This window comes from Thunnus albacares, chromosome 21, assembly GCF_914725855.1.
Source record: "Thunnus albacares chromosome 21, fThuAlb1.1, whole genome shotgun sequence".
NCBI lineage: Eukaryota > Metazoa > Chordata > Actinopteri > Scombriformes > Scombridae > Thunnus > Thunnus albacares.
Window position 1 is genome coordinate 1,052,822 of NC_058126.1, and position 15,008 is coordinate 1,067,829.

The 15,008-nt window shown below is 39.0% G+C and overlaps 1 protein-coding gene across 1 annotated transcript in view; it reads left to right on the top strand.

Annotated features, from left to right (window-relative positions):
- The window catches only part of LOC122972275 (circumsporozoite protein-like), a 47,311-nt gene that overhangs the window by 9,599 nt on the left and 22,704 nt on the right, over positions 1-15,008 (top strand). Inside the window, exons 2-4 of the mRNA XM_044339272.1 lie at positions 4,994-5,082; positions 5,802-5,915; positions 6,041-6,182. Coding sequence (XP_044195207.1) covers positions 6,128-6,182 — 55 coding nt within the window. The 5' untranslated portion in view covers positions 4,994-5,082; positions 5,802-5,915; positions 6,041-6,127. The remainder of the gene's footprint in view (positions 1-4,993; positions 5,083-5,801; positions 5,916-6,040; positions 6,183-15,008) is intronic.

Here is a 15,008-nt window from a genome sequence, read left to right on the forward strand (position 1 = left end):
TTCTTACTTTCAAAATATCTACAACTTTGATTGTACTAGTCAAAAATACATTTAAGATATCTATAAATCTTTAAAAAGTACAAGTGGCCATTTTAACATTTAATAGCTAGACTGGATATTTATTTCAGATATCTATAATTCAATTCTTCCCAGTCAAATGACGTCACTTTTGCCATTCGTGTGTGTTGGGCTTTCAGTTTCAGATATCCACATTTTGGATATCTAGAATAAACATTCTGGATATCTACAATACAATTCTTACTAGGAGAAATTCTCATTTTTCTTTACCTCTCGTAACAAAAAACTAACTGCCGAGCGTCCCAAAACAGGAAGCAGAACTAATAAACCCCCCCCCCCCCCCCCCCCCCCCCCCCCCTAACTCCCAGCCAATTACAGGTGTGTTATCTCCCGCTGATCACTACAGGTAACTCACATGACAGACCGGCTTTACAGCGTCTAAACTGACAACAACATGTTCACTGATAGTCTGGAAATATCAGTACTTCAACTCAGCAGACCTTATGTCTGAACTAAACTAACGTTTCTCACAGTAACAATCATAACAGTTCAACACTAACATGAACACAGACCGTTACAATATGAACAATAAGGGGTCATGACGGTAGGACCGAGACAGCAAATAAACCACACCCACAATAACCAAGAAGACCCGGTGCTGACCCGGTACTGTGACCGGGTCTGGCTGCAGGGGGAGCCGCTGTTCTGACGGTCTGCTGCCGGAGCTAACGGAGCTAGCTAACAGACAGCGAACCGTCAGCTGTTATGAACCAGAGGGCTGCACTACGAAGCGAGATTAGTGGGTCACTGCAGGATTTTCAATGTCACAAAGGTGTCTCTCTTTTAACTTACTATATCACCATGGTAACTGATGCTGCAAACTGAACCTGGTCCGGAGCTGGTTATGTTTCGGTTTAAATCGGCAATAAAAGGCGCCGTCCTTTCACCAACTACCTGCTGCAAAGTCTGTTTAACGCTGCTGCTACTGCAGCTATTAGAACACCAATTAGAAAATTGATTTTTATCAGATTTACCATTGATTTGATGTCGTGTTGTAAATTTGTAATGGTGCAAGAGGTTAGGGTTACTGTGGGATTTTGTTACAATATATCAAACTTATTTCAAGTCGTAAAAAATAACTAATAAAACCAAAACTAATGAAAAAATACTTTGAACAAAAGAAATACAATAAATGTGATTAGTTTATTGGTATTTATCACAGGTAATAGCCTATTCAATCTATAAAATTAACTTCACTTTGATTTGACTAAAAACCAGTTAAACTAAACTAAGAGGTTTCCAGTGATCCTTCATTATGGGACAGAGTCAAATCTGAATGCACTTCTTGAGTATAATTTTTAAATATGCTGCATCAAGTTTTAAGTTTAAGTCCTCTTGATGTGGGAGGCACGGAGAGTGGCAAAAGTGGTGGTAAAATAAGTATATTAACTGATTATAAATGAGTTTTTTAATTAACAAATTTACACGATCAGCAATTTTCTGCCAGCATTCCTCTCTTGTCTCATGTTGCTGTGATCATGTATTTATATTATTCATAGCTCTCCGTTATAATGACCTGTTCCTCCTGACTGAAGCAGGCGGCACGTGATTGGTCAATGTTGTGTGGAAAAAGAGTCAAATGACGCCAAACGCCGCCTTTCATGGGGACGCGCACTGAGCCTGAAGCAGAAAGCCGGAGTTAATAAAGAAAGTTCATATCCACTGTTGTGATACCACTTATCTCTGATCGCGAGTTTAGGGTTTGTCGAGCCAGCTCACGCAAAGAAAGCCTGGATATGTTGAACTTGCTTCGTAGTATAGACCTCAGGGCTAAAGGGCTAGCTGACAGGCCACTGGCTCACCACACTGCAGTAATACTGGGAGAACTTGGGTCTCCAAACAGTCCCTTCTCTGAGAGGAACCACCTGCTCCGTCCTCCTGCGGCCTTTTTTCTAACTGTTTCTGCACCCAGTTCAGACTCAGAGATAATAAACTGCTGTGTTGACGCTGAAAACCAGTGTAGGCCTACTTTTTCCTCACAGAAAATTAATCAGGAATCAATAAGAGAATCGGTAATGAATCGGGCGGATGAGCAGAATCCATAATGGCGTTGGTATCAATAAAATCTTATCAATTTCCATCCCTATAGTTATGGTTACTTTACCGTACTGGAGGGCAATTCCTAGTCACCGTTTACTTTATGAAGTTGCTACAGTACATTTCTTAGCTGAATATAGTTTCTCTACGGCACTAAATGTATCTGACAGAGTAACTACTGACTTTACAGATTAGGACTTTACCTACAAATTTGATTATATGATGATTTTAAAAATATATACATTTATATAGATGAAAACAGTGTACAAAGTAGTCCAAATTATCTCCATATGACCATCTACACGTTTATGTTTCAGCCATAATATAATATAAAACTTTTAAAAATCTGAATGTGTGGAGTTAGAAAGAAGTGATGTTAGCAGACCTTTGTAGCTCCTCATCTCTAGCTAGCAGCTCCAGGCTACATTAGCAGCTACTAGCATAATACACCACAATCTGTGCAGTGGAGTGAATGGAGTTGTGTTGCATTGTGGGTAATGTAGGCACCAGGTTTTGACAGGAAAGAAGAATGTGTAAAATAAAAAATATGATCTCTCTGGTTCTATCCATCGTGAATCTGACAGTGTTATAGGAAAGCAATGCTGATTGGTGGAGTGCTCTTTAGTTATGCATTCATGACACCAGCTGTATTACTGATTCATATAGATAATTTAAAAAAATTATATAATGGAAGATAATTCCAAGAAAGGCAGTAAGAGGGTTCATCCTTCAACAATGTCTTGTTCAGAGACATTTCAATTGTAGAGCAAAAATACATGCTGTGAGGTGCAGCCACAGCTGCTTCCTGATGTTCAGCAGATAGAAGGAAGTCAAATGGACTCCAGGAAAATGTGAAAACAGGAGGCAGTCATGTCATGTTTATCACCAACAACTGCAGCAGCACTAGCAGGTGATACAGGAAGTTCAGTAGTTCCTCAAATCATAATGGTGACAAGCATCTTTCCTCTTAACTTGTCATTGAGAAAGACAGTCCTCCCTCCTCATTTCTCAGTTTGTACATCCTCGATTCCTTTCCTCGCCTCCTCTCCTCTTAGTCCCTCCCACCTGAGACGTCAGCAGAGGAGTCAAGGCAACAGGCATTTAACAAAATAAGACATCCTTGCTTCAGAGCTGTCATCTTAAAGCAACGACACTTAAATATGATCAGCAGAACAGTGTGACTGTGTGGCTTGAATGATCTCATAAGATCAGAATTTATCATCTAAAAGTCTCTTTTGAACTTTAAGTTCCTTTTTTTGTTCTAGTTAAGGTTATCATGGCATCAAAGAGTACACAGTGATGGTGAGAGAGAGGTAATTCAGTTACTGAAACATTATCCAACATCATTGAAACATTAAGAAGCTACAAAGTTGAGAAGTGCGACTGGGTTTATTATACTCTGTATGTGTGTGTGTCTCCAGTGTGTAGATGTACCTAATAAAGTGGCCGGTGAGTGAATGTGTCCAGGCTCTTTGATTCTGATGGTTCACATGTCACATTGACTGGAAACCAGAGGATGAGCGGTTGTGTGGAGGAAGAGAACAAATCAGAGTCTCCAGTATCCACCTGTGTGTCCAAACATCATCCTCCAGACTTCAGTGATGAAGCTGGACCCTCAGACTTAAAATAAGAGACTGTTTCTACTGAAAGCAGTTCAGTAATTTACCTTAATGTGAGCAGGAACATTTAGCATTTTTTAATCATAAATTCAACTAACTTTGGGACACAGGACAAGTCCAGACCATAACCCTACTTGTGTAAATTAACTCAAAGCCAGAATGTAAAGTCCGGATGATGATTAATAGCTTGTGGTTGTGTGGAATCACCAGAGATAGAGTCTGATTATTTGAATCCTCTTCATAAGACAGTCCAGATAACTGCTGTGTTTGTGTTTTTTCCTACAGGGAGGAGGACAGACAGAATAGCGCTACACCTGACCGACATAAAGGTTGTGAGTGTTGAGACCAGTTCAAAGTGCAATCGTGACGTGAAAAAATGCATCTAAAGGGCCGCCGTTCAACATCCACATCTTCCTCTTCTCCTCAACTTAATGTACTTAATAGTGAGTTTAAACAATTTATCTCCTCTAGACCCCACCCTACTCCTCATAGAAGCCCCGACTAACAGAAAGGAGTCACAGGCTACATCCACACTGATATATTTTTGTTTTAAAATGCATACGTTTTGCTATGTTTATGTGGACGGACAGAAACAGAGACTTTTGAAAATGATGACTCAGACACCCACGTTCGCTTCCTGATTAGGTCTTATCATCACAACGTATCCTTCTCCTGTCACGTGACCCTTTCCTGGAAGAAAACAAACAACAACCTGCTCATGTGTTACTTTCAGTAACAGTTCCACGTCGTTGATGGTCCAAGCAAAGAAATCTCTGGTCTTACTTTTCGCTGTTGCTGTTCTTCCTCCATAGTACTGTCTGCAACTAAGCATCCAACCGCAGAGTAGACAATCTGCTTCCTGTTTACACCGGCATGCGTATGCCCAGTGTTTGTGAATGGTCGTGATGTGTTTCAGGCGTATGAACGGAGATTATCTCTGAAACAGTGCTAAAACACTTGTGTGGACGGACATCGTTTTTGTTTTAAAATGCTGTTTTGAAATGAAAATGTATTAGTGTGGACGTAGTCACAATCCCTCACTGCCTTCCCACCCACCAACACTGACAGTTGTGTTGGATGATTTGACCCATCTGAGAAACTGTTTAATTCTTCAGTGACCAGACTGAGTGTCCTAGAAATGAAATAAAATGAGCACTAACATTATAATGAGATTTTGTTAGTAAAAGAAATCTGTGTTTTCACAGTCTATCGCACACTCCTGAGTCTCATTTGGTTACTGCTCCCAACACGAATTAGAGGCCGGGTTCTGCTGTTCCTCCGACCTCTGGACAAACATCATCGAATACTCAATGTATTTCTGCTGCCGGACAACATTCCTCTGACAGAGGTAAAACTATCTGTAATACAGTATGTGCTTACCATCAGCCTGAACTCATGTTTTAAACCACAGCTGTTTCCACAACAGGCTGAACAGTCAGCTACACCTCACTCCTCTATACCTGTTATCAAACCTTATCAAGCTGTAGTAAGAATAATTCAGAATAATAATGATCTGAACTGGAAATCTTCAGATTGCTCTTTCGTTTTTAGTTTTTTTTTTCTGGGTTTTCTCTGGAGTACATTATTGTCTGTCACAGTGTCACTCGTGATACCAGCACCAGCTGGTGTGAATATTGAATAGTGGACTAGATTAATATAAAATTAAATATCTAGGTATTCCATATAGCAGCGTGTTGCTGCCACCATGACAAAATAAATATTTGCTCAGTTTTTTATTATAAACTTTTCTTGTTTTAACAGATATTTTTCATGTTATTCTGAGATATTTTCTTAGAATAATATTTTACAACAAATTTATATAATTAACAACATATAACTTTATCTATATTTTCAACATAAAACTGCTTCTACAGGATCTCCTGGACAGGTAAAAAGGGAAATCCTTTACACACATTACAGTGACAGAGGCTTGTTTACTTCCACCTACAACTCGTCTAGATTCATCTATAGATGTCCAGCATGTACAAGAACAGAATATGAATAATGCAGAGAAGTCCTTGTCTATCTGAGAATAAACACCATAATAAAAATGTTTTATCACTGAAGGTTAAAGCCCAACAAGGAGAAGCTGAGTACATCAGGAGCGCTTCTGACTGTGATCTCATCGATGGTCAAAGTTACAGTGTTCACTGTGATGAGGCCTCCAGGATACAGCCTGAGGTGAGTCAGTTCTAAAACACCTCTAATGGTTACAATCTTAATTATTATATTTACAATTTTGGAAAATAGATTCACAATCAGAGTACTAGATAAACATTTTTTTTACGCTTTGTTTCTGGTTTCAGCATAAAGAATTTTGCCCGAAGTACGGGCCAAATTTCCACCCAACATTTGAGGTTGTCCTCCCCATAAACCAAGAGAAAGTGACTTTGATGGTCAAAGACAAAGAGGGGAGACCAGTGTGGAAATGTGTTGTGAATCTAACAGGTAAATCTTTCACTCTGCTGCAGCAGAACTTCACCTCATGTCAGAGTTTAGACCTCAGTTACAATCTACAATCCACAAGACATTATTGCTCAAATAATGAATCAAAGATCCACTTCTGGATTTGTGATGCAGCCTTCAGACAATGTTACAGAATTCTGAGAGGTTGTATTTAAGAAAGAAAAAAGATGTATTTTAGATAAATCTGGATGAAAAATATTTGGTCTGCTGACTAATGGAAAATATTTTTATTTCCATCATACAGTGGACCATTTCCTTTCTAAATCAAAACAAAGATGGCAGCCCGTCAGCTACCTGGATAGGAAACTGAGTTGAAATTTGGAAAAATGGTTAAAAATCTTTTTTATCATTCAGTGGATTAAATGTTTTCATCCAGATGTTGGAAAGAGTGTTTTATGATTCTTGAAATACATTTTAGAAAAAGGTTTGTTATAAACAAAGACAGTTTCTCAAACATCACAGATTACCTGATGGTTAAACTGATGGTTATCTGTGTCTGTTTATGTGAAAAGTGTCGCTCTGCATTTTAATGAACATTAGCATGATGTTAGCCATCTCAGATTTATGGGCATACAGGTGGTTAATATGCCCAAACATGGAGGGAAGAGGTACAGACTGTTGCTCCAGACAGAGGTGGATCGTGGATGTTTTTTTTTTTTCAAACTCTTACATCTAATGGCTTAAATGAGGATTTTTCTTGAAATGTTTTTGTGAAGAAGTTGTTTCTGAATTGTCAGATACGTGGATAGCTCCTCCCCGTCTCCTGCCATGTGGAGATTTTGTTAAAATGTTCATCATTTCTAAAAGGTCTCTGTTTAAAAGTGACTGTTGGGTTATTAAACAACAGTCTTTTCTCTGGTTATCTTCCAGGTCGAAGAAGGAAAAGAAGACGAAGAAACAAGAGGAATCTCCCAGCAGGAGACATCGTCCCAGCTGGAGACACCATCCCGGCAGGCGACACCGTCCCGGCAGGAGACACCGTCCCGGCAGGAGACATCGTCCCAGCTGGAGACATCGTCCCAGCAGAGGTAAATGGTCTTAGAAGTTGACATTAACAGAAACAGAAGATAAAACCTCGGACAACAAACTGATCCTTTTGACTCAGACGACTTTATTTATCCTAGAACAGTTCAGTTCTACAGTTTACCCAGTCCACACACAAGAGCAGGCAGTAACACGTCAGAGACAACAGATCAGCACATGGATACAACAACACAAGCAGCAAACACACTCTGGCAGCCTTTAGTCACCTCATACATGCAGACTTACACGAGGAACCAGGCGAAATGCAGACAAAACTAAAATAATTCACATGAGTTTAAAGGAATGAAGCACTAAGCAACACACTCTGGAACCTTCAGGTTGTCCCGTAAATGCAGGCTTAACACAAGGAGTCTGATGACAAGCAAACAAAGATAAAAAACACCCTTAATGGTTCACACAAGTTTAAATGAATGAGGCATTCATTTGAAATGACTACTGTTGGCATTTAGCAGCCTGATAGCAGAAGGAATGAAGGACTTAGAGTTTTGATTTTTGTCACACAGTGAATACCTGGAAGGTTTAATAATTTTGTGTTGATTGACAAAAGAACAGAAAAAAAGGTAATTAAATGTATAGACTGCAAACTCAAGTATCATTGTTATTGGTGCAATATTATATCTGTCAAACTGACTGTGTTATTTCAAAAACCTGAAATAAATAACAGAAAATTCAGTGAAGATTATCTGAAGCTTTGTCACTATGAACGACTCCTTTCACACACACGTCATCATTTGATCAATCATTAATTTGATATTGATATTACCAAACCATAATAAATTACCATAATAATGAAAGGAGGTGTACTTTGGAAATATCAAAATTAAAAAACATTGTTTTTACACCTTACCCAGAGTGCTATCTGTCCATCCAAATCATTTTGGTGGGATTCACCTAACTTTGATATCTGCCGTCACTCCAATACAATGGAGCTGAATAGCACTTGGTTGGTGGCACTCAAAGCACCAAAACATTTTTTTTTAAATGTTGGGTGAACCGCCCCTTTAACCAGTTTATGAAGCTTTATACTACAAAACATTTTAGAGATAAATTAAAGAACATTAATATTATTGTCCTTTGTGTCCTTTGCGTAGCAGAGTAGAATGGAAGGCCAGGTGAACGGTTTTCAAACCAGACTTCACAAACTTATACGTTCACCTGCAAACCTCTGCAGTTAATGTAACTGCCGCTAGAACATAGAACATAACCTCTCAAACTTTGAAACTTCGGGGTCTGCAGCTGCACTGACTCCTTGTTGGTGATTGGCTTGTGTATTTGTGGTACCCCTGAGCCAATCACTTCCTCTTCTGCCTTCTTCAAAAACACCAGTAATCAGAGAGCCAACATCTATTTAAAGACGAGAATAACAACCTTACAATCTTACAACCAATAACCTTTAAATTTTGAAGACAAGAGTGCTCTCAATCAACAACTTTCACAGCAGTTTCCATGAATCAAAACAAACACATAAAGACACCAGAGGGGTGTTCCATCAATGCAGCTAAAGAAAGCTGCGCTTACTTGAAAAAGCCTGGCTAGAATTAACGTCAACTTTCACTTGAGGTTCAAGCCGTTCCACTAACGCAGCTTAGCTGCCTCTCGTCAACGCTAAGTCTAGCCAGACTGGAATAAGCTTGCGGTGTGTGCACAGAGTACATAAGCAGCCCAGAGCAGTCGATTGTAGAAAAGACGATACTATGTCACAAAAAGAAGAGAAAACTAGAGCGGTGTTCTTCTCCGCAGCCGAACAAACCTGCTGATGAAACTATATGAAGAATATGAAGGGTTTTCCTACAATTAACTGCTGCAATTAACAGGGTGAAGGAGATGACTTGGCACAAAGTTGATGACAGATTAAATGCGTTCCTGTAGGCAGGTAGTGATGGCCTAAAGGTTAGACAAGTAAACTTATTACTAGAAGGTTAATGGTTCAATCCCTGCATCTGGCTTGATGAATCTGGGTGGGCAAAATGAAGAGCAGTGCTTGTTCCTGTTAATGGTTTTATCTTTATTTGTTAATAAATGAGCATTCAGTAGTATTGCCTTTCATATCAGTGTGGTTATATTATCACTAGGCTAGATAATATCAGATGTATAATTAAAATTACGGTGTTAAGTGAACCAGCTTACCAACATTATCATACTCTTTGACACATTTTCTCTTTTATAAAATGTCCATTAACAAGTGTCAATGAAGTTAAAAATTAAGTTGCAGTTGGAGATAAAGAAACCGCAGAAGGATATAAATACAGTGGAAACCGCTTAGTGATCACATCTGTCCGTGTCAAATATCACTATAATATCATAACCTTTTCTTTTTTTCTTTATTTCTCATGCAGAATACCATCTCACTGACATTTGTATATTTATTACCCTACATGAATACAGAGTTACTGTATTTTATTGACTGTTTCAAAATACAGCAAAGTTGTTTCAAACGCATTGTGAGCATTTTAGAAGCAGCAGGTTCTGACTTTTGCCAGTGACAAGTTCCTTCTTTTCCTGGCGGCAGATCAGGCGAAGAGAGCGGTGAATTTTGCTTACTATAAGCAGTTACTACTGTATCCATTTAAATACAGCAGAAGGTTCATGGTTTGGACTTTATTTAATTTTCTATTTGTCTTCACGTCTTGAACAAAATGAGTGAATGAATAAATAAATAACTTCAAAATAACGCTGGCACACTTTTATTTCTTAAATTATAAACACTAAGCTTTTAAATAAAAGGGTTCAGTCCAACACAGGAGTGAACATGAATAAAATGGGGATTTACTAAAGTATATTTGTAAAAGTCCCCCAGAGTTCTTCTATTTTATGTTTCCCGAATACGGACAAGTGATGCGAGTGTGAAAAGATGGAGCCTAACTGGACTAACCGGACCTGTCATGGAGATTATTTTGTCAACTACTGTATCACTTTTTTTAATTTATAAGCCTGTAAAATATTTGAACATCTACGTTTCCATGACAACTGTGCAAACTCCATTTGCCGAGGAAGACTGTGACATGATAGAAAGCTCCAGAACAGTAGAAACACCAACAGACAGAAACATAACTGTTGTATAACTGTCCTTCAATGTTCTCTGATTTTACAAGACTGACCTCATCAACACTCTGGACGATTTAGTAGATGATGAATTCAAGAGCTTCAAGTCGTACCTGAAGGATGAAAAGGTGGACGACATTAAACCCATCAAAGAGAGCCAGCTGTCGAGGGCAGAGAGGCCAGACACTGTGGATCTGATGGTGCAGAAATATGAATTTGCTGGAGCTGTGAAGGTGATGAAGAGCGTTTTAAAGAGGATCAACAGGAATGATCTGGTGATGAAGCTGCCAAACATCAGCTCAGGAGCAGAAGGTCAGTCACAGGAAGAGACAAACATGACATCACATCAGTCAGAGAAATGCTTTTATATCACATCATATTTGATTATAGATGTAATGACAGTCATTACTGAGACCTGTGATACAGTTTCATGGCAGCAAAGTCACATTTCACCAATAATCTCTGCTCATGAATTGCAGATCATTTGTGAGTCCCACAAAAATCAATTCAAATTGTGAATTGTCCCTAAGCTTAAAAAGTATTTTTGTAGCATATTGCTCGGCTCCAGTCTGAATCACAAACCTGATGGTGGCGCTAGAGGAAAGGTTTGATGATCACTAAAGTCAGTAGTCAAGTCAAGTTTAATTATAAAGCACATTTCATACGACAATATGAACAAATACATTTTAGAAAAAGGTACATAAAGTACATAAACATAAAGTTGTCAGTGACAGTGGCTTCATGCAGCTAATTAATGTTTTTTACACCAAACACACAAGTTTAAACATCACATAACAATGTAGAGCTGAAACCACCAGTCAATTAATGAATGTCACCTTGAACTGGGATGGACGCTTTTTGGCATTTATAGACCAAACAGTCAGTTAATTGAGAAAATACAGTAATCAGTAATAAAAATAATCATCAGTTTCAGCTCTAAATCAGAGCTCCTGCTGCTGCTCTGTGGGTGCAGCTTAAATCTCGCAGCATTTTTATTTTGCTCCTGTTCTTTTCACCTCTATGAGCTCTCAGCTGGTTATTGAACACAGATACTTCCTCATCTTCCAGGTCCTGATCCGGCAGAGACTCCGAGTGTCGAGAAGCTGACGTTTGTTCGGAGAGAGTTTGTTGACAGAGTATCTGAACCTGATCTACGCCAGCTGCTGGATAAACTCCTGCAGCGTGAGGTCATAAATGATGGTGAAATGGAGTTTGCCGGAACACTGAACAGAGCAGATAAAGCACAACTGGTGATCAACACGGTGCAAAAAAAAGGAACAGAAGCCAGTTCAGCTCTCCGTGAGATGGATCCATGTCTTTCATCAGAGCTGGAGTCAGGTACAGTAGCAGAAAGTCTCCCACCAACATCTTCAGTTCTCAGGTGTTTCTCTATTGTTAAACAACATTTTGTAAGAATCTTAAAACTCACAACACTGTGCTGCACCAGATCAAGTTTCATAGCCTGAACTTTTGGTGAGTTTGAATCAATATGAAACATAAATTATCTTATTAACGCTGGTATTTAAATAATAGCACAGACAAATAAAGTCTGTTTTCACCCCCTAATTAACTCCAGTTGCTTCTTCTATGCTCAAAAAATGTTTATTCTGCTGCATAATTTAACAAAAAAAAAGTTTCATTTCGAGGTCGACCCTGTGCTCTGTTCTGTAAATTAATCACATAAGACTGAAAACGTATCCTGTTTGACTCATTGAATACTGAAACATGTGCGGCTATAAGATCACTGAAGACATAAAAAATAACAAGAAAAAATGTAGTTAAAACGTCTGAAGGTCTGAACGCAGCCTTAAAAAGTTTTATATCCATGTTTGTCAGCAGCCCAGTCGCCACAATAAAATGTCGGCATTATATGTTTCTGCAGACCACAGATACGTTGAATCTCTACGTTTCAATATGTATAATATCAGCATTTCTACAATATGTATCACAGGGAAACTGACTTAGTTCAGATGACATCTATATGAGCTGACTTCCTCATGTGGAGGAGGCGGGTTGGAGGGTGGATGGATAGATAGTAAGTTCATGATCCTCAGCGACCATTACTATGGTGAAGACGCCAGCTAAAGCCGTGACATAACAGACATAACATATATTCAGTATAACATTATATTATACTGCAGACCGGCAGTATAATATAATGACTAAACAACTTGATTTCTCAGAGTCAAAGGTGCTGAATTAAAGGACACTTTTGTGTTTTTGTGTTGAGAAATATCGAGGATGTCATTCAAATCTGCAGTGAGTTACTTCCTGGTAGCGGGTCATCCGATCCGCCAACAGGACTAAGAAATAAAAACAAAGATAAGTAATGTTGAGTAATGTAGTGGTTACAGTTTAAAAATGAATTACAAATGAGGAAAAAAAAACAATACAGCTTCCGTGCTCCCGAGTCCTGAATGACAGAAAAAAAAGTTCAGGCACAAAGACAACTTCCAATAGAAATACATTAGTTTGAAAGTCGTGGTGAGTGTCACGAAAAAAAATGGAAAATTGGTGTCCATGTACATGAATCGATAGATCAAATTTTGTGACTATTCCACAAATGACCATGAGACTGAACTCCTATATAGTGGGAGATTGTTGTTTTAACACCTCAGTTTTTGTCCAGATTAAACAAACGAGATATCAAGTGTTAATCAATGAGCATTAGAGGTGATAGTAGGAGGATGTTGTTACTTTTGGACAGAGCCATTTTTTTCTGTTTTATATCATTGTGAACTCAATATTTATGAGTTTTGGTCTGTTGATCAGACAGAACTTTGAAACTGGAAGACATCACCTTGCACTCTGGGGAAATATAATAGAGATTTTAAGAATTTTCTGGTATTTTCTTCTGCTTTGTTCTGATCTATTTTGACTTTTGGGAAAGATGATGTGTTGCCTCACTGCAAGAAGGTCTGCAGTTTGATTCTCAGTCATTTCTGTGTTGAGTTTGGATTTTATCCTTGTGTTCAAATGTCCAAAGTCATGGAATGATGAATTAAAATGTTTGTTGACAGTTTGTGCAAAACAAGACAGTTTGCTTCACTGCAATGATTGAAATAATACAGTAAAAACACTTAATGGACACTTTGTAAATCAAATTTAACTTTGGTTTTGGGGTGAATTTTTTTGTTCAAACATGGTCTCGACTGAAAAATGACTGATGTGCTTTGTGTGAAACTTTTTACAATATTTCTTTGCAATCTTGACTTTACTGGAGGGTTTTCCAGTAGAGACTAACAGGAGACATGTAGCGAAAGTCTCTGTCCAGCCTTAAATTGGGACTTTGTGTTGCAGCTTTCTGTATGAGTCTAACCCACTGGACCACAAGGATGTCCAGAAGTGAGTTTAACATCTGCTGTGTGTCTGCTTCTCAGGTCCGTCCACATCCAACACAACCCTCAATGTGTCTGAGGACAACAGAGAGGATCAGCTGGATCCTGATGATCCAGAGAGGTTGTCCAGAGAGGTAGAGTCAATACAAATGTCCATTTTCTACTTTAACATGTTTATTAATGTGTTATTGATCAGACTCAGGTTCCTCCAGAGGTTAATACTCCTTACATCTAAACTCTCCTTGTTTCCTCTCCTCTCACTCGCTGCTCCTTCCTCCTCCATCAGAAACTCCTCATAATTCATTTCTGCCTCCTCATCTGTGAAACCACCAGCTGCTGTCCAACGTAGTCCTGCAGGATCTTTCACTGAAGAATGTAAAGTTAAAGAGCAACTGATCATTTAATCATGAACTAGTGATAATCAGGTGATGAATAAACAGTACAGAGTGCAGGTGGAGTAGAAACTGAAGCAGTGAGGTTCATGTCCTGGTGGTCAGTTTCTGTTACTAATGTTGTCACTTTCTACATTTTAGGACTTCAGACCCGAAGTGCTGACTGAGTCTGCAAACATTTCATACAGGTAACCAAAACAGAAGATGCAGAATATTTCATCCTTGAACATAGTCACCTCCTTTCAGTGATGACACGTCACCTCCTTTCAGTGATAACACTTCACCTCCTTTCAGATGGTTCCACTCTGTTCAGTAGTTTAACTTCAGACTTAACTGTTGTTTCAACTCTTTTCAGTGATGAAACTTTGCTTTTAACACTTTCCAGACTCTTCATGCTCCTGCAGCTGCTGCTTCACTCACCTCTTGTCCAGCAGTTCAGTTTGCTCTCCGGCTTTTTAAGCACTGCAGCAGTCACAGCACATTTTGTTCAGCAAATTCATTCTTTAGATTTTATTCACTCAAACCAGGAAAAAGGCTGAATGAGCTTGTGTTTGTGTTGTTTAATCAGCTCCTCTGTGTCCTACAGGTTCAGGTGTCCTGGTCCAGGTGTATTCCGGTGTACTGAGACTGGACTGGTGTTTGTTATGACTCAGGAGGCGGAGCTGCGGTACAGGACTGTCCAATGGGATGAAAGTCACCTACAACAAGTTGGCAAGATGGCTGCAGGGCCGCTGTTCAACATCCAGAGTCCTGACGGTGCTGTCAGTCAGCTCCAGCTGCCACGCTGTGAAACCATGGATGGTAAGCTGATTATTGTGCTTTGTGAGTTTTATTAAAACAACGATAAGTCTCCTGTTAGTGCACCGACACTAACAGACTTTCCACCCACCAACACTGACAGTCATGTTGGATGATTTGACCGACCTGGGAAACTGTTTAATTCTTCACTCACCAGACTGAGTGTCCTAGAAATCAAATAAAATAAGCACTAA